Here is a 20,793-nt window from a genome sequence, read left to right on the forward strand (position 1 = left end):
AAATGAACTGGAGCGCCATTTCTAAAATTTAATCATGTCGCATTTAAACACCCAAGAGGGAAATACATGTGGCTGTTGCAGGCCACATAAACCAATAAATGAAAACAATGCTAGTTATTTTCGGATTACTTAACTCATGCGCTATCAATTTCTATTGCATTTACTTTAGTTCAAACATCATGTTCCTCAAAACATACATGGAAAAGCCTATCTGTCCTTATAAGAACAGTTTCTCACTCCAGTTCATACTCATTTTCTTTCCCAACTGCTCATGAAAATGGCTCTCTGATCAGCTGAGCTTCTATCACTTAAAGCAACAAGAGAGGGATGAGGGTACGGGCAGCATCTGGGGGAAGCAGGCAAAGCCGCAGCCTGCAACACCAGCATCCCGTGTGGATGTCAGTTCACGTCCCAGCTGCTCCGTTTCCAATCCAGCTCCCTGCCAATGGCCTGGGAAAGCAGCACAGGATGGCCTAACAAGGGGAGACCCAGATGAAGCCCCGGCTTTAGCCTGGCCCAGCCCCTGCCATTGTGGCTATCTGGGGAGTGAATCAGTGGATGGAAGATCAATCTGTGTGTGTGTGTGTGTGTGTGCACACGTGTGTATATCGTTCTATTTCTGTAATTCTTTCAAATAAATAAATAAATCTTGTTTTTAAAAAATAAAATCAACAAAGGAATCCAAAATAGGATTTTAATTAGAAGAATTGTCATAAGACTATAATAAATTCCATGATGATAGCTCTATAATTTTCACCTATGAATCAAAAGTAATCTCAAATTTTAAAAAGGTAAAACTTCATCAAGCCTTTTATAATAAATGGAACATAAAATTAAAAAATAACTGAGATCTGGCAAAATAAATAATTTATATGACTAATATCTAGAAATCAAAAGTGGGAATATTAAAATCAGAAGCATTATTGACTTAAAGCATCTTTAAACACAATTATCAAATAGTTAATGGAAACTAATGAGCAAATTTCTGACAAGTATGAAGAGATTGATTATTAGCATTTGAAATAATACACTATTATTGAAAATGTTCAATAGATGATTTATTTGCATAATAATGATTATGACAACAATTGTGCATCAGAACATAATAAAGACTAGATATAAATTTCTTCCTTATAAAATTGCTTAAAATCCTTATTAATTAAAGACATACATTATAATAAGGAATTGTTATTTTTGCAATATTTATTAAAGCAATAGCTCAGCTTGAATGTCTTACTTTTAATTCTTTAACTGAAAATGAATCACTATATTTAAGTTTTAAAAATGTGTTGTATCACTAATATTAAAAATATTTCATGCAATTTTATGGGCAAAGGCAGCTTTAATATCAAGCTTAAAATTTAAAGTCTGATGGAAAATGAGGGTAAAGCAGAGAGAGCATTAGCACTGAGATGCACACATCTGTCTACACAGCGAAGAAAATCATTACTCAATTGACTGCTCTAAAATTGTCCAGGCTGGTTAGTGCTGGTGGTTGCCCAAGTCACAGCAACTCATACATGCCTTCTGAACGTTGAAAACACATGACAAAAAAGTGAAGGAACATCAATGACCCAGGTATCTCCATGTAGGACTGGCCTAAGAAGAGCAGGCAAGTTCTCTAAGGCCTCTACCTTTAGATCCGTGGCATCCTAGTCTTGCATAGGATGTCATCCAGTCAAAGAAAAGGAGTTCACTGGCTCTCGTCATTGATGAGTGCTAACTACATCTGACTACACTTCATTATATTGGCAGACATGGTTTAGAATACTGCTGAAAATGAAAAACCAGGTGACAGATGGCTTGCTGGTAGTGGAGGCTTCAGGAACATCAGAAACTTCCCCTCTGCCCAGGGAACCCACTGCTTCAGCAGACACTGAGAACGCTGACAGTGCTGTGCGGCCACTGTGTCTACAACGGTACAGCTCCCTCGCGCGGTGTGTACTCTGCCAAGGCAGTGGTTGGTAAGTAATAAGTCAAAGTCTGTGTAAGAGATGAATGCAATGGAAAAACTACATCAGGGGAGCGCTGAGTGTGCATTACGGTGTGCAGCGTTTGGAGGCAGAATGTGCGCTACAGTGTGCAGGGAAGAGGGGGTGAGTGTGTGGGAGAGAAGCTGCATGTGTGCCGTGTGCAGGGGAGAGAAGTTGAGTGTGTGCTTTGGTGTGCAGGACACAGGGACTGTGGGTGCTGTGGTGTACAGGGGAGAGGCTGAATGTGCACTCTGGTGTGCAGGGAGAGGGGCTGAGTGTGTGCAATAGTGTGAAGGGGGAGATGCTAAGTGTGTCCCACAGTGTGCAGGGAACAGGCTAAGTGTGCGCTACAGTATGCAGGGGAGGGGGACTGCGTGTGCCTTGCAGTGTGCAGGGGAGAGAGGCTGTGTCTGTGCTACAGCATACATGGGGGAGGGTTTAAGTGTGCACTTTAGTGTGTGGGGGAGATGCTGAGTGTGTGCTGCAACGTGCAAGGCAGAGAAGCTGAGTGTGCCCTGCAGTGCCGAGGCCTGTATGGAGGGGCCAGAGAAGCATGGATGCAGCACTGGCGTGGGTCACAGCAGGGAGAACTTCAGAAAAGCAGAAAGGGGAGAATGAGTGTTTTGGGGCAAGCTTGTGCCTGGGGTGTGCCGCATACACAGGTGTCAGAAAAGAGAGAGGCAAGGGGTGTTTTGGGAAGTTGGATGGAAAGTTTCCCTCTGTCTGATCTAGAAGCTGGTGAGACTTTGCCTTCTGACCTTTTACCCAGCAGGCTCCCCCTGGCAGCTGGACTGAGGATGGACAGAGCAGTGAGGAGCACACACAGAAGCAGGGAAGCACCTCCTGGGGACATCCTACAGTGGCAGCTTTGCAGTCTTCCAAAAATCTGTCACCACCTTCACTTTATCAGTTTTGCCCAAAACTAAGGGCAGATTCCTTCCTGGATGTTTTTAGTGTGTGCATGTGTGTAATGACTGCATGCACGAATGTCAGGATGTGTGTGTGGTATGTTGTGTGTGTGATTCCCCAAGAGTGAGCATGCATGGTGTATGTGTGTGTGTGATTCCCTGCATGAGTGACAGCATGCAAGGTGTGTGTGTGATTGCCTGCATGAGTGAGACCACACATGCTGTATGTGACTGCATTCATGGGAGCACACATGGTGTGTGACTGCCTGCACAAGAATGAGCATGCATGGTGTGTGTGTGTGTGTGACTACCTGTATGAGAGAGAGCACACAGGGTGTGTGTGTGATCGCCTACATTACCAAGAGCATGCATGGTGAGTGTGTGATTACCTGCATTAATGTAAGCAAGCATGGTGTGGGACCGCCCTCATGAGTGAGAGCACACATGTTCTGTGTGATTGCATTAGTGTGAGCACGCATGCGGTGTGATTGCCTGCATTAATGTAAGCATGCATGGTGTGTGCGATTGCACAAGTAAGCCCATGCACTGTGTGTGTGTGACTGCCTGCGTTAGTGTGAGCACACATGGTGAGTGTGTGCATTATGCGTGAGCACATGTGATTGCATGCACAAGTGTGAATGTGCATGTGTGAATGCATGTATTTGTATGTACGCACTTGTGCCAAGTGAGCATGTGTGAGCTGGAGTCCTGTGGGCCTCCTATTTATGGAGCCCCGACTTCCCAGCCCGCACCCTTTTCCTGAATTCTTTCTGAAGTTTGACATCCACATTTTGCTCCTCTTCAGTTGGTCACCCATTTCTGTTCACCTAGTTTCTATTTCTTGCTGCCACTTTTCACTCCTTGAAACAAGAAGGCAGAGACACAAGGCAAGAGAAGGAGGTGCAGGAAAGCCATGGTCGGGGCGAGTTTCTCCCGTATCTCATGCTCTCCAAGAGTAGCTTTCACAACATCTTCTAGAACCCATAGAATTATTCTTTTCAGAATACAAAGGAAACACAAGTGTAGGCCTATTTTTGAAAACACAAGATAGAAAGCAGAATAAGATCACAATTCCCGGATACTGTATCAAGTTACTTTCTTGTGGGAAGGTGCTTGTCATGATATTGCCACATGTTTCTCCTGGTCATAACTCTGTTCAATGTTAGGATTTAATAAATGAAGGCTAGTGGTTATTGTTAATAGTTCTCTATTTTTATCTTTTATACTTTACTATTTTTGTACAATTTTTTCAGTCAGTTCTATTCTTCAACAATCTTCAATTTACATTTTAGGAGATGTCGCAAATGATTTCAAGGCCAGAGTTGGGCATAGAAGATTAAGCCTCCACCTGCAATGCTGGCTATACGGGCACCAGTTCAAGTCCCAGCTGCTCCAATTCTGATCCAGCTCCCTGCTAATATGCTTGGGAAAGCAGTGAAAGATGGCCTAAGGGCACCCACATGGGAGACCTAGAAGCAGCTCCTGGCTCCCAGCTTTAGCCTGGTCCAGCCCTGGCCATTGCAGCCAATTGGGGAGTAAACCAGCGGATGGTAAACATCTTTGTCTCTCCCCATCTCCCTCTCCCTCTCTCCCCCTCTCCTTTCCTTGCTCCCTCTCTCTCTCCATCTCTCTGTATCTCTGCCTTTCAAATAAATATTAAACAAAATGATTTCATTTTAAAATAAGTGATAATTCAGCTTAACACATTGTGGCACAGTTTAATTGTCAATAAAAGACAGACAGACATGCAATAGGGTAAGCAGCTGTGACTACAGGAACTGAAGGTTCCTTGGATCTGTGTGCACCAGGAGTGCTTTTCAGTCCAGGTGTCTCTGGACCCCATCAGCACATCTCCACCATTCTCCCTTCCTTCTCCTTCCTGCATTGCAGTCTAAGCCAATTCGAGGGCAGCCCTCCGGGACACCACACAAAGCCCAGGAGAAAGCTGATTGATTTTATTCCAGGACAGAACCGAGAATTTTGGTAACAATCTACCTAACAGTCACTTCCGAAGACCCTGATTTCAAGTCACTTAGAGCTGGGGCCACCTGTAAGCTACAGGTGCTTCTATGTGGCCCCTGGAGCGAGTGAGTTGTGCAAGCTCTCCTTGTGGGTAATGAAATCTCCCATGCATGATGTACTTACTCTGGGTTTTATACAAACTCTAAGAATCCACAGGAAAGGGAAAAAAAAAAAACAAAACAGAATCTTACCCTCCCAAATCTAGCCACTGGGGAGTATAAAAATTCTTAAATCACTCTATAGCTTTATATATTGTAGTCAATAAAATCAAACAGCCTAATAGGGATGTGTTTGTAGAGTTTACCCGCTGTGACTCTTTCTGCTTCTCTGCCATGCCAGAGACAGGAAGAGAGCAAATGCTAGGATCCTAGAGCACGTAACAGCATGATAGCAGAACCTCACTAGCACGTCCACGTTCAAAGAGAAGACAGTCTACATAAGTCATGTACAAACAAAGCTATGCACAACATCAAGCATTGGCTGGAAGACACTATGAGCAAACTACTGGCAATCAGGTTGAACGTCCACATCCGTATGCCCCTCCGTGAAGCATTGACTTCCTTCCTTTGTCAAAGCTGTACCCATATTTGGTGCTGTCAGCAAGTCTCTGATGGGAGGGATGGACAGGTTTCAGCTACTGCTTTCCACACCCAACTTCCAGCCAGGGCTTCTCTCAATTCCAGTATCTTGGTGTCTAACTGGCTGTCCAGATGCTCCTTGGTCAGCACGGGGCTTGCGAGTTGCAGAGTAGGGACAGCACTTCCTCCTGCATGGCCTTGGAAGCTGTCTCTTGGGCTCCTCATCCCCAAGCTCATCTACTGTGATCCCACTCTCATTCTTCCACACCCTGCAGTGACACCCTGGGGTCTCAAGAAAGTCTATGTCCTCAAACACCCACCGCTTCATGAGCTCATTCAGAGAGCTAGGGCTGGACCACCTCAAAGTGGAACTGAGCCCTAAGCAGTTGTCTTATAATGTACCTCCTAGACAGCTCCCGTTCAGAAATTGGACGATCTCCCCCTAGAATTGCATCCCTGGCCACTGAGTCTGAGCATCCTGTACCCTAGGCTCTGGGCTAAGCCCTGCCAGAGTTCCAGGCTGCCTGAAGGATGCTCAGTGCTGAACCCAGACCTCTGCTTTTGTTTCGTGAAAGTCTAATAATTACTGGAAAATTACTGGCATCCATTTTTTTTTTTGTTTTCATCACATTAAGAAGCTATTCATTTGCAAATATTTTGGTGGTTTTTTTTTAGTCCTTGGATAGAGGATGTATCAGATATTAAACTGATAAGAACAGATACTACACTTAATCTTAGCCAAAAGGCTGAGAAGTGATGGTACTTTTTTTTTAAGCACAGTTTCCAGGGCTGATGGGGTAGCCATCTTCAAATCCATGAAACAGAGCAAAGAAGGATTCAAGTGTTGAGCCCAAGGCAGCAGGTGAACCTGACTTGGAGTTCACTTAGCAAATGCTAAGTGCAATACTTTATGAACAGATTACAAAATCATAGCTGATGTGGGTCCAGCTGGCTTTAGGGTCAACTGGTTTACCCAACCCTTTCCACACAGCTGTGTCCTGCAGCTTTCTTGTCCTAGTCACTGCACTGTCCCAATTATTTTAAGTTTGATAAGTATTTTCCCCCAACAAAGGTTTGTCTTTGATAGTCAGACTTTAGCTATTTTACTGCAGTCTTTCAGGATTAGGGTGATCACTATGTTGCTTTAAGTCTATCATTTTACGTACATAACAAATTATTCAACAAAATTCCCTATTATTAAGACCATGGTTGAAGGGGAAGGAAGAGAGGGAGTATGAGAAATACAACTGTTCTTATGACTGACAATGAAGGACTCTGTTAATGTTTCAGAGTGAGTGAGCCAGCAGTAGGGAGGACTGGTAGCATGTGTTCATCTCCATCTGAAGATGTACCTTGATTAAGAGGAAAACATTCCACCTGGACATCAGAATACCTGTTTCCTGTCACTCTTTGCGAGAGCCTGGGAAGACCACATCCCACATGTGGCCCTGTTTTTGCATCTAAATTCTCACCTGTTTCTGCGTTTTAGATTTGCATGATATTGTGATGCTTAAATAGCATCATATGCATCAAGGCAGTTGCATAGGAAGTCTCCACGGTGCCCAGCAATTATAACACTCTATCATTGGGTCTCTCATTAGCAGGTGCTTCAGCCTCTTTTAAAGCCCATCTACCGATTCTAGTCCTGTTAATGCTTGCTCCAGTTTTTTTGATTTTTAAGGGGGCCTACTTTCTGCTTCTCTGTATACACTTTACACAAGTAATTGCTCTATCATTCCATGCAACGTTTCAAAACCTTTAGGTTTTTATTTAACAATATTCCTTATTTCATTTTATAGGGGTCATGGTTCAAGAAGGTAGAGTGGGAAAGTGATTCTCAGGTTTCCAAGAAGACAAACAGACTGAGTATGAAGTTCCTGCTGATGGGTGTGTGAGGTCAACTGGAGGATCCTTTATTTCCAGCTGTTCTTTGGGATCTAGCCCATGTCATTCTCGTGGTCATACACATACAGACAATGCAAACATGAGACTCCTGGGAGAGCTGAGCTAGGGCATGTGAAGAACTGTCCTTCTCAGGTTGCCAGACACAATGGCTATGTAAATTGTGCACTGACTGACACAGGTCCTGGAGGATTTGTGAACACCAGTAACAACAAACACAATGCGCCATTCCAACTATGTACTCTGGAAGCGAATGATAATGACTTTGGCCCAGATTCCATAATAAGCAGAGGCTACATCAATACAATTATAGTTAAGTACTTACTATATTGGCAGTTTCTTCCCATAAATTCACCCGGACACTCACAGGAGTAGTTGGCCACAAGGTCGGTGCATATCCCACCATTTTTGCAAGGTTCAGCTTCACATTCATTTATGTCTGAGGAAACAGAGGAGGAGATTATATAAAAATTATATAAGTTGTTTATTATAAAAAAGCTTAGATATTGGACAGTTTGGGGCATTTTAGATACAAAGTCCAAGTAATGCTGCTACTTGCTGTGTACATGCATGTATGGTTGTGTACATCACAGAAATACTGCTTAAAGCCAACCATTTGTTAACAATCAAAATCAAGTTCTAACAAAATTGAGAATCCAAATGAAAGAGTCACAGAACTAAACCATTCGTCATTTCAGGAAATAAATATGAATAGTTCGGGGGAAATAGTCAGTGTATCCTTAGAGTTAAATCAAACAAATTAACCCCGATAGAGAGATGAATTGGTTTCACTTACAAGTTCTAGAAACCTCCCCACAGCACCAACTGCCAATTAACACCATCTCATTTCATCTTAATTCATTAAAATTCTAACTGACAGAGATGTTTTAGTTTCTAAATAGTTCATCTTTGATGAATACGATGAGAAGCAAATTAGAGTTAATAGCTAAAGCTCGTTACATGCAAAGTATAATAAATGTAAATGATGATCACTTCTTAATCTCTTTCAAGGGCTTCTAAAGTTAGGATGACTAAAGGGATCTACCTTTGATACACCATTATTATACCTGACACAAAATCTTATGAAATAGAAAACATTCAGGAAATTATACTAATTCCTATGATAATTTTGGACAACAGAGAAAATGAATACAGAAGGAAGTAAAGACTAAACCATTCCCTGTAAGCACAGCACCGTGTGAGGTTGTAAGGGAGCCTGGTGAAACTACTGGAGACGTACATGGGTCCCCATCTCTTTGTCCTCCCATCATCTACTCCAATGAAACTCCCCAACTGCTCCAGATTCCACAACTCCACCTCTTGCTATGCTTGTGGTTTTGAGTGTCTCACAAACCTAAGGCATTGACTGGCAACAGTTTCCCTGTCACCTTCTTGCCTGGCTCATCCATGGAGAGAGTTCCTGTCTTGCCGGTTTTACGGAGTCCTACAAATGCCACGCTCTTTGTGGGAGACCCCTGGTGCTCAGAGTGTCTCCACATAGATGTTTCACGCAAAGCATTGAAAGAGTGGTGTGTGCAGACTAAAAAACCCTCCATTTAACCTCATTATTAGGAACGTGACCTAGGATATATCAGAACATTTCCCGAAGTGTTCTGAAGTTCTGGGTCATCATAGTTCCCTCAAGCAATATAATCATTAATTGCTCTCTCAAGATCAAAAAATAAAAAAAAAAAAATTTTAAAGGCTCTATTTTGACATTGCTCTCAACTTTTTAAAGATTTTTTTTTTCTTTTTAATTTATTTCAAAGAGAGTTAGAGAGGTAGAGAGAGAGGGGTCTTCCATCCGCTGGTTGGCCACAATGGCTGGAGCTGCGCCGATCTGAAGCCAGGAAGCCAGGAGCTTCCTCCAGGTCTCCCATGTGGGTGCAAGTGCCTGAGGACTTGGCATTTTCCACTGCTTTCCCAGGCCATAGCAGAGAGCTGGATTGGAAGAGGAGCAGCTGGGACTAGAACTGGCGCCCATATGGGATGCCGGTGCTTCAGGCTAGGGCTTTAACCCACTGCGCTTCAGCACCAGCCCCTCAACTTCTAAACAGCATTCCCTTCTGCAAGCACAGCTGGTCCCCTTGGCATCAAGGTCCTCTATACAACTCTAATCCAAGTTTCTTTGGGCACGTGATGACTTTCTTGGACAAATGAGCATTTTTTGATTTCTAGTCAACCGTTCCAGCCTGAGCATAGACACAAATTGTAACTTTGTTTAGCAGGGATCTAAATAATTTGGGTATTTTTTACTGTCAAATAGATAAAATCAGGATATGATCATTTCTAATAGCTGTGTGTTACAGGATACTATAAAATTCTCCTATATTTGATGCTGAAACTCTCAAAAGAAGGAAAGCAGGAGGGAAGGGAGGAAAGAAGAGGGGAGGGAGAGAGTGTGGGGTAAGGTAGGGAAGAGGAAGCAGGGTGAGAGAGGGAAGGGGATGGAAGACAAAAGGGAGAGAGGGTGGGAGGGAATGAAGCAAAGAAACCAAGAGTCAGCCTAGGTCGTTTCTGTATTTCAAAAAATCTGATTAAATATTCCACTCTTTATGATCTTGTGAAACATTTCACTTAGTCTTCATTTATTTCAGACCAATATAAACCTTTTCATTAAATTTTTAAATGGTTATTTTGTTGTGAACTCAGTGCAAGACAATGGTGATGCCTGGCTACTTTGGAACATGCTCTGTACATCTTCATATCCATGATACTCTGCTCTGTATGAGAACATTTCGATGGTTGCTAAGTTACGCCTTCAAGTCCTTAGGGAAAAACACTGCCTTATTTTATCAAGTTAGACATTAAAAGTGACTCGTTTACATATTTACAGAAGAAACCTGAGTACTGATGTCTGAAGACGATCGATCACGTAATGGAAATGTAACTGAATCTTGGGCTTGAATGAGAGGTTGAATTTGAATTAGTGAGGTCAGAGCAGAGAGGGGACTGTGTTTCCAAGCAGGGAACTGTAGTAAGTTGCCACTCTGAAGGTGGCTCACGAATGGATGGTGGATTCAGTATACCAGCAGCCCCCTTTGCAGGAGCGTATGTGGTGAGGGCTGGGATCCCCAGGTTGAAGGATGTGGAGAGGAACAGACTAAGATGAATCTGTCATGTCTGTTCAGGGAGGTCGATGTTATCATTCGGCACGGAAGGCTTCGAGCAGATTGGGAAGGTGCCCTTTTGCACTTATGAAGGACTTGGTGAAGCCGTATGTAGGGGCAGACTTGAGAAATAAATACAGGAGGGCAGGACAGAGACACACAATTTGATGTGGACAGGTGCAACATATAATTTGATTCTCAACTAAGCGGCTTTGTGAATTCCCCATTTCAAGGTAGAAATATATCATATATAAAGTCAAACCTAGCCCTTGCTGCTCTGAAATGCTAACACAAGGAAGTTTTCGTAGGCAGTCATGTGAGAAGGAATAGAGTATTCGGTATGCTGTTAATGGTATGGAGACATTGCTGTTCATTGCTTTCTTAAACCCTCCAAAGTCTTTGCACAATAAATTTTATCTAAGATATGTTAGTATTAATCAAATGGAGACAAATCAAGCTTTAAATCTTCCAGCTATAGGCTAATAAGGCCGTATCTACAATCAGCAACAAATAAGCTATAATGAATGATCCTAGGAAGAAAAGCAGTGAATACCTTTCACCAGAGGTTAATGTGAGACAGAACAAAGTAGATTTGCATTTGTTGGAGTGGCAATGTTTTGTTGACACACTCAATTTGCAATAAAGAATGACATTACCCTTGTTTAAATGTGCAATTTTTTTCATTTTTAAAAAGTTAAATTTCAGTTGAGAAAAAGTAATTTTAAATTATCTGTATTTTTAGTATAGAAGAAAAGTTGTATACATAGTTCATAAAAATAGCAAAAATAATTGCTCCTCTTGTTCGAGATTTTAGCTTTTATGATTGCCTTCTGAGAACTGTTTGAAAAAACAGCCTGTTTCAAAACATGGCTTTGTAATCAAGGCAGCCACCTGAGCTCCAAAAACACAAAACTCTGTCCACAGTGTGGAGTGACTGAGCCCCAGTGACCAGACGGCAAGTCTATTTCCAGACGGTCCCTTCGCGCATCAGCTGTGTTTTCCGAGAGGTGTCTTTGCTTTTTTTGTGAGGAAAAAACAGGAAAGCAGGGCAAAGAAGAGGGGGAAGAGATGAGTAGGTAAATAGATGTCTTTGAGATGTAACGTCAATTTCCCAGACCTATGTAAGAATACCCAGATTCGTGCCTCTGTGCTATCTAATCACAGATTCACTCCTTTCCCATGCAACCTGTGTTGTACCTAACCCACGTTCTACAGATCTGTAAAGGGGTGAGCAGCTCACCCTCTTTGGCTTGAGTTTCTCTTAACACAAATAATGTCGACTGGGTGATGTCACTGTGAGGAACCTCTGGCAGCGACTGACAGATGATGCCCGTGTTCATGGAGAGATCCATGTGAGGACCCATTCCTTGGGGAGTTAGCTTTCATCTACCTGCAGCAGAAATTCTCTCTTACTCCTAATCCATCTTTGTCAATCCCATTAGTGTGCAAGTGATAGCCCAGAGCCTATGAAGTCAACTGTGCAATAGTGGGGCGCTGAAAAGAATGTCTAAATCAAACTTCTATTCACAAGTTCCTCATTTGCGTCTTCAAAATTCAAAGGGGGAGGGGGAGGGACCTGACCTACCTAGTGTTTAAGATAAGGCTTGGGATACTGCATCCCAAAGTGGAGTGCCTGGGTTCAAATCCCAGCTCTGCTCTGGCCACTACCTTCCTGCTAATGCAGACCTTGGGGGCATCAATGATGGCTCAAGTGCTGCTCACTTGAGGGGCTTGGGTTCAGTGTCCAGCTCACAGCTTTGGCCTGGCCCAACTCCGGCTATAGTTATCACTGGCATTTGAGCAAATGGAGTGCCCCATCTCTCTGTGTCCTTGCCTCTCAGATAAATAAAAAACAAAGCAAAGCAATGGGTTGTTTAGGGCATGATTTCTTGCCTTCCAGACCATGTTACTACCTCTCAGAGAATTACATTTAGATCTTCAATGACCCCATTCTCCATCATAGACTCCACCAGCAGGCAACAGAGGAAATGAAGATACTGTAAGTCTAATTCCCTGGGGCCTACTCTGGAGACAATCAACATTAATTCACTAATTAATTAGCTCATTGATTACTGGCTCCCATTTGTACTTTGCACAGCAGGAATCACAGTTGCTTGCAATCTTGAGTCATCATTGTCCTAGCTGACTACTGTGTTCCCTCAGAATATTTCAGGGGGTTACTAAGCCCCCAGTAGCTACATTCACTTAATCACCTTGGCTCACAACATGTTGAACACTGACTGCCATGGAGACCAGGACATTCAGTCCTTCCCAGAACAGAAATGCACTCAACTACCTCCTTGGTAAAGACAGAGACAATCGGATTCAGCCAGGAATCTGCCTCCTTTTCTTCCCCAAGTACATCCAGTGCCCATTAACATCAAGGAGGATGCCCGATTCTTCGCCTGAGCACCCTCATCTTAACCTACTAAAAGAACTTCATGATAGTCTTTCTCATTTTCTTTGCAAAGACAAAATTTCTTGACTTCCTCTTATTCCTTTCCCTTGGGCTGTCTTTCCTCTTTGCGATATTGTTATTGACTGCTAATTAGCCAGAAAGAGCTGATTTTCAAGAGCCTGCTATTTTTGATCCTTAACAACACGTCTTCCCTGGGCTCCCTATTAGCGATTAAATATTCTCCAGACCTTCCATGACTGATTGCCTTTTAAAATTTGACCTTTCACTTTTTTCCCCCTCATCTAAAACCTATCCTACGGTTTTTCAACTTCTAAGTCTGAATGACTTTAGGATGAATGTCTCTGAATTCTCCCATCAATGTGCAATCTAATTATGTCATAATCAGAATTATCTAGAGGATTTCCCATTCATTTCTGGGACCAGCTCAGTACATTTTTAATCTTGTGTGCTTGAATTCCCTTTTGATATGGTTTCCTGTTATATTACCATTAATTAATTTTAAAGTAGCAAATTGAAACCAACTTTCTTCAGCTAGAACATACCATACATAAATCTTGCATAATGACTTATTGAGAACCCTCACTCACTTCCTGATAACAATAGTGTGCGACCACAGTCCCCAATCCAAGAGGCTATTCCCTATCACCACTCTGCAACAGAGATCATGTTCTCTGCCCAACTCTACCCTGGCATCCTAGCGTCAGTTTTGAGATATCAATTTAAAACCAAATATTTTTGCTAGTGGTATCTTGGCAGTATCCACCTCAATTCTCTGGGCTGTTTCCATATAAAATAATTCCAGGAGGGCTTAATTTGCTTTTAATCAGTTATTTGGCTAGTAAGATACAATAGCTATTCCAAAGTGGTTATAAAGCCAAAACAGCAGGGGAGGGTAGTAGAGAGGTTAAGGATGGGATAATTAAGAGGGTGTTATGTCTCTATAACTCAGCAATTTGACCTCAAAAAAATCCATCCATAAAAACCACATGAGAAGTACACGCTGGAAGCTAGAAAGAACAGATACTTTCCTTGGTGGACAATTCCAGGAAAGGACAAACCAAATGATGTCCCTTCTGTGCCAGGCAACACAGTAAGTTGGCCTCCAGTAAGTACTTGCTGATTGGTTTTAAAAAAAAAAATAAAGAACTGGGAATATCAGAGATCCAGAAGATCAAAGAGGTTCTGCGACAGCGAGTCCCTGGATGGGGTGGGGATCCAGCCCCCACAGAGACTATGATTTCACTAGTCTTCAGTGTGGTGCAGGCAGTGTTACTGTACTGAAAGGAATTCAGAGGATGCTGAAGAACAGCCAGAGCTGACTAACACTGAGCAGAACCTCTGCGTAGGAACTTGATCCTTCCCTCCCTCCCTCCTTCCATCATCTACCCATCCATTCATCTATCCAGTTTTTGAGCCATCTAGCCTTAGTTCTGTGCTATGTGCTCAGAATACACAATTAATACGCCATGGTCCCTTACTTTTATCAAGGTTCGTACAATGCAGTACACAAGCTGGATGGTAAAGAAATGGTTACAGTCAAAAATGCAACCAACGCTACAGCAAGAAAATGCAGTTTCTCGAACTCCAATTATCAAACACTAAGTCAGTCTGGCGGCTCCGTGATGTTGAGTTCTAGAGGCATCTAGCAGACTAGTGGAAAGAGATTTAGGTTATATGGGAGTTGCAAATATTTCACCTAGTTATTTTCCTAACATGCAGTTCATTATTGTTCATACCTATCATCTGCAGGCCAAAGAGTAACTCCTCACCAACCCATTATTCTCAGCTCCATTCATGTAAACTGTTTATTTTCTGGTTTCCTACTTTTGCTATACTGCTATAATCTCCATATTCTTGCATATTCAAATTCTCTATCCAAAATTAACTACTGTATTTGGTCAGCTGCCTGTCAATCAGCCCACTTGCAGTTCTCCCCAGTTTTAGCAGTGGACTTTGATGATCTACTTCTTTGGATTTTTTTTTTTTCTATAGTGGGTTATCAGAAAACCGTAATAGGCTGGGTAACATAAGATTGCTACTGGAAATATAGCTGAGATTCATATGGTTTGCTTTCCCTTACTCATTCACTCATCCATACATCAAAACTTAATGAATACATTCTATCTATCAGGCATTAAAATATACCAATGGGGCCAGCGCCATGGCTCACTAGGCTAATCCTCCGCCTTGCAGCGCCGGCACACCGGATTCTGTCCCGGTTGCCCCTCTTCCAGGTCAGCTCTCTGCTGTGGCCTGGTAAGGCAGTGGAGGATGGCTGGAGTGCTTGGGCCCTCTACCCCATGGGAGACCAGGATAAGTACCTGGCTCCTGCCTTCGGATCAGTGCGGTGCGCCGGCCGTGGCGGCCATTGGAGGGTGAACCAATGGCAAAGGAAGACCTTTCTGTCTCTCTCACTGTCCACTCTGTCAAAAAAAATATACCAATGGATATATTAATGAATAGGGATAGTTCCTGTTCTAGGAGATCTTATCTTCCATTCTTTTACACAGAAGATGGACTTACAACACAACATAAACACCTGCTTCATAGCATTGTGTAGAGAATGTACTGAGATTTAGAGGAAGCAGCGCCTTTGCCTGGAGGAGATGTGCAAGGTTGCTTAAAAGAAGGAATAATTTTGATTTGTGCTTAAAGGATGAGCAGGAGTTTTTAAAAGTGTGCAAAAACTGGGCAGAAACATCAAGGGACATACTGTTTGCAGAGACAACAGAGCACTTTAAGAGCCTGCACAGGACCATGAATGGAGACTGGGGACAGTGGTTACTGAGTAGTCTGGGACCAGAATGTTATGGCTGAAGAAATCATGTTAACAAGTCTGCACGTTAGTACGTGGATCCTGGAGAGTTAAGAGAATTCAAAAGGTGTGGGAAGGGACACAAGATTAAATAGCTCTGTGTTTCAGAAAGCTCAATCACATTCTAGAATTCTGTTATCGGTAACATTTCTGTAAAAGTAATTCAAAAATGTACATTGGGCTTGTGTTACTCAGAGCACAGAGTACAGCGGCAATGGCCAGTGACTCTAAACACGTGGCTCAGCTCAGAGTTGGCAGATTTGACACGTAACAGTAAAGAATCCCCATGAAATATTGGCTAACACATGAACATACAACTGAATTGTCAGCCAAAATGTAACTAATGTAATTTTTTCTTCCGCTTTCTAGAAGGACTTAATTTTCAGCGTCTGGCCACGTTCCCCATTTTGAGGACGTACCAGACCCCCAGAAGCCCTACATGCAGTGAGACAGTGTCACTGACAAAGAGAACAGGCGAGACTCCTGCTCACATGGACATCAGCCTTCTACACATGGCTCCTACCATGGGTGCACATCTGAGTAAGCGTTATTAATTCAAGTATGGCCAAAGAGCTCATGTGAATGACAGTTGATTGGTGGTCATCAGCACATTCGCCCACTTCCATGTCTCACTGCGTACTGACTGCCCTGTGTGCTTAGTCCCCTGACCTTGTTACTGTTAGTATGCTTGTTTTACCAATGATGGAACAGAGGGATTAAAACTGTAAATAACATGCCCAGGGTCACACAAAGTAAAACTGAGATTAAAACCAGGTGATGTGCTGTGATAATCTGTGCTTGTCACTGGCACCCTTTGCCATCATGAGCAAATAGCACTCTTCTCTTCCCTACCACATCACACCTGCTGCCCAGGTGCTGTGCTGTGTGCTGAGAGCACACATGTGGAGTAACATACTGCCCTTGATGTCAAAGGGTTTGCAGCATTTCTCCTCCAGATCGAAAGTGACAATCGAAAACCTTAGCTTCGAATACTTCTCTTCCTCCCATGTCTTAGCAGTTTTCTCCAAAATCTGACACTCGGGTTGAATGAGCATTTGTTCTGGTGGTATTCCTCAAACCCACAGCTGCTTGTCAATGGAGAAGCAGATTCCGTTGTCTCTTACATTCTTTTATTTTCTTTTATAGTGAGATGAAAGGAAAGCATTTGTTTTTGAGGTCCCCTCCTTAACAGAGGGCACGGATACATTTTACACCTGTGCGACTACAATTTTTGTGATTTTTTTCCTTCTGTGACAATCCACTTTACTTTAAAATCTACTTGAAAGATAACATACATACAGGAAAAAAAACCAAGAACAGTAACATTTAACAAGTTATTGTGTAGCAACCACCAAGGTCAAGGCCTGAATTCTATCTTCACTCCTGAACGCCTCACAGACCCCTTCTACTTCCAACTACCCTTCACCCTCAGGAAGGTAACGTATGTCTTCCTACTGTGCCAATCACAGTCTTGCTCTTAGCTTAGAGTTCTGCCACTTACATTTCTATTCGGAAACACTGTCTTTTATGTTTGTCTATATTTGTATTTTTTAATTAATTCATTTTTAATTTTTGAGATACGAGACACAGAGAGCTTCCATCACCTGGTCAACTCCCCAACTGTCCGCGAAGGATGGGGATAGTGTCAGGTTGAAGCCAGAAGCCAAGAACCCAGTCAGGATCTCTCACAGGAGTGGCAGGGACCCAATTACTTGAACCATCACCAGTGACTCCCAGGGTATGCATCAGCTGTAATCTGCAATCAGGACTGGAGCCAGGACTTGAACCCAGGTACCCTGGTATGGGATGCAGACATCCCAGAGGCAGCCTAAGCTCAGTACCAGATGTCTGATTTACTTGTCCTTTACAGTTAAAAACTAAATAAAAGGAAACTGTTCAGTGCATGCTCCTATCTTCCTGGCCCCCATCACTATGCTGCTGCCCGTGGCTGCAGCAAGTTCATTCCTGAAGCTGTGTGGTGTTTCACTCTTTGTGCCCTAGGAGTTCTTCCCTTCTATTGTTCATGCCATCTGTGTTGTTGGAAATGAAATCTTCAGAACGTGCCTATCCATGCCCCTTGAGACGTAAGTGTGCATTTTGCTCTGGGGATACCTAGGGGTCCTAAGGATGCATATATTCAACTTTCGCAGGTAATGCCAAAATGACTTATAGCTGTCACACCAATTCACACTCCTATCAGCAATTTAATTCATAATATTTTTGAACAAGTTACTGAAACTTCAGGTAACCACTTCTTTTCGCTTCACATGCAAGTTACAAGTAGAAAGGCTTAACAGAAATCCATGTTTTCAATATGCCTTCACCAAGAGAGGCTTTTAATGGAATGAAATAAAACACCCAATTCACCAAGTTCATGTGCATTTTTTTCTCCTCAGTCATTAAAAAAAAAAAAAAACAGATAGCAAGTATACTAAAAATGTTGAAGCAAAGTTTGGGAACAATGTGACATTGAAATAGCAACCATGAATGCATAATTATATTTTGTATACACAGAAAAACAATCTCACTTAACCTCTGAATTAGTTTTAAGAACTGTATAAATCAACTCTCACATACACACGTACACGCGATGGGTACGATAATACTTCCTACTCCTGTATTTTTATATCTTTGAGATTTTCCACCATGGGCATAATTAAGCTAAAACCATTTCCCCAAACGATGAATTATAGTGTATCTCTAAAGCCATTGTGAAGATTAAATGAGGCAATTTATGAGAAAAAATTTTTACACAATACTGTAAAAAGAACTATCTGTATTACTGTAATATGGGTTAAACCATACTCAGTATGTTCTGTGAAATACGTCTCTTGCCTCTGTCACTGAAAGCCAATGCAAGTACTTCTTTCACTTTTTAAAAATTTTTCATTAGTTTAACAGATTCAATGTGCTTTGCAGCTACAGTGCTAAGACCATAGGATATTCCCTTTCTCCCATCATCCTTCCTTTTGCCTGTCCTTTTCTTTTTGAGATAACTCCTTTAAATTTACATTTCTGATGCGGTCTTTGTACATGGATACCTCTACTTCAGGGTTAATCATTGCAGTAGACACATGGGTACAACTTTTATAACTATTCATAATATTTTTACAAGTATTATGCCTCTTCTAGAGTAGCCCTGCCTCGAAGAGGCATACTAGAGAGTATTTATCCACAAAAGGGATAAATCCCATAGAAATTTTAATCCACTTACTGGGATCATTTAACAAATAATCTTTGACATATTCCTTTCCTAAAATGGTGACATTTGCTATTTTTTTGAAGCAGCAAATCAACTCTCCTTTCATTAGGGTCAACAGATTACTGAGTTTTTCCACTTGATCGACAAAAATAATGGCCAGTAAACAACAGAGAAGATATTTTTGGTGTTGTTTTAGGAGTTGTAGTCCCCATCAAACTGTGAGAGCCTGGCATCTACATTTCCCTCACGCCAGCCAGAATCTCATCCACACAATTACTGGATAATTCAGTTTCTGGACAGAGCCTGAGGCCACAGGACACCGGCCACACACAAGGCCAACACGGAGCAATCTGCCTCAACCAGCTCACCGCTCAGTGCCACAAAGCGGCTGCCTACAAGCTGTCATTGTTACATTGTTCCCATTCTTACTGTTGAGGATGCCCAACTGGCATGTTTTCTACATTAAAAGTGATCATGTTGGCCGGCGCCGCGGCTCACTAGGCTAATCCTCCGCCTGCAGCGCCAGCACACCGGGTTCTAGTCCCGGTTGGGGCACCAGATTCTGTCCCGGTTGCCCCTCTTCCAGGCCAGCTCTCTGCTGTGGCCCGGGAGTGCAGTGGAGGATGGCCCAAGTCCTTGGGCCCTGCATCCCATGGGAGACCAGGAGAAGCACCTGGCTCCTGCCATCGGATCAGCGCGGTGCCCCGACCGGGACTAGGACCCAGTGTGCTGGCGCCGCAAGGTGGAGGATTAGACTAGTGAGCCATGGCGCCAGCCCAAGCATTTCTGATACCGACATTATCTAAGGAAAAAAAAAAGTACAGTGGTGTTAAGATTAGTGAATCAGGCCGGAGCCGTGGCTCACTAGGCTAATCCTCCGCCTAGCGGCACCGGCACACTGGGTTCTAGTCCCGGTCGGGGCGCCAGATTCTGTCCCAGTTGCTCCTCTTCCAGGCCAGCTCTCTGCTGTGGCCCGGGAGTGCAGTGGAGGATGGCCCAGGTCCTTGGGCCCTGCACCTACCTGGGAGACCAGGAGAAGCACCTGGTTCCTGGCTTTGGATCGGCGCCGTGCGCCAGCCACAGCATGCTGGCTGCAGCAGCCATTTGGGGGGTGAACCAACAGAAAAGGAAGACCTTTCTGTCTCTCCCACTGTCTAACTCTGCCTGTCCACAAAAAAAAAAAAAAAGTGACCATGTTGTGGTGATGCTAGGGCAGGCTGCTTCTGGCCAAGCCAGAACGATGGGGAACCGCATTTTCCGATTCACCCTCTGTCTGAAATGGCCACAATTGCACAAACCATAGGAGAGCACCGTGTTCATGATGCTTGGCCTTAAGGGACAAGTGGTGCTGATGAACCAGGCGAGTCCTCCCACTGCCCAAGGTCACCATGTGGAGCAGGATCCAGGCCACAGGTCCAAGAGGGAGAAACCCGGCGGGGACTGGCCACCTCCCACCTCTGTTTCACAGAGCCCAGGGAGGCTTCGGGTTGTCACCGACATCCACAGGGCACCTGCTGCACTCCGGGGTGCCCCTGGTGTCTTCTGCAGCAAAGTGAGCAAGCAGCTGTGCAGAGAACCATCTGAAAGGGAAAGACCCAGCGATGTTTGGAGCTCACACTGGGGCCAAGAGGGGCCACCAGATCCCACCAGTCAAGACAGACAACAAACTAACTCATGGAGCACTGGGCAGAGAAATCAGTAGCGAGGAACAGTTAGTCCTGGACTAAATATCTAATTGCCTAACAAACCTTACACACAAGACCCAGAGGGATCGACTTAAGTGACTATATGGGAACGCTAAGCGCAAGGTGTTACATAGCATTGGGAAGTATCTAGTACTCAAACATTGAAAATTCCCATCTAG

General features: G+C 43.3%; 1 protein-coding gene and 1 pseudogene across 3 annotated transcripts in view; both read right to left on the minus strand.

The window, feature by feature from the left end:
* EDIL3 (EGF like repeats and discoidin domains 3) overlaps nucleotides 1-20,793 on the minus strand; it is a 491,890-nt gene that overhangs the window by 210,915 nt on the left and 260,182 nt on the right. For all 3 annotated transcript variants that reach the window (XM_008261919.4, XM_051854033.2, XM_051854034.2), the window contains one exon: nucleotides 7,709-7,822. In XM_008261919.4, coding sequence (XP_008260141.2) covers nucleotides 7,709-7,822 — 114 coding nt within the window. The remainder of the gene's footprint in view (nucleotides 1-7,708; nucleotides 7,823-20,793) is intronic.
* On the minus strand, nucleotides 6,115-6,239 carry LOC127492895 (U2 spliceosomal RNA; annotated as a pseudogene).

Source organism: Oryctolagus cuniculus, chromosome 14 (genome assembly GCF_964237555.1).
Source record: "Oryctolagus cuniculus chromosome 14, mOryCun1.1, whole genome shotgun sequence".
Classification (NCBI taxonomy): domain Eukaryota; kingdom Metazoa; phylum Chordata; class Mammalia; order Lagomorpha; family Leporidae; genus Oryctolagus; species Oryctolagus cuniculus.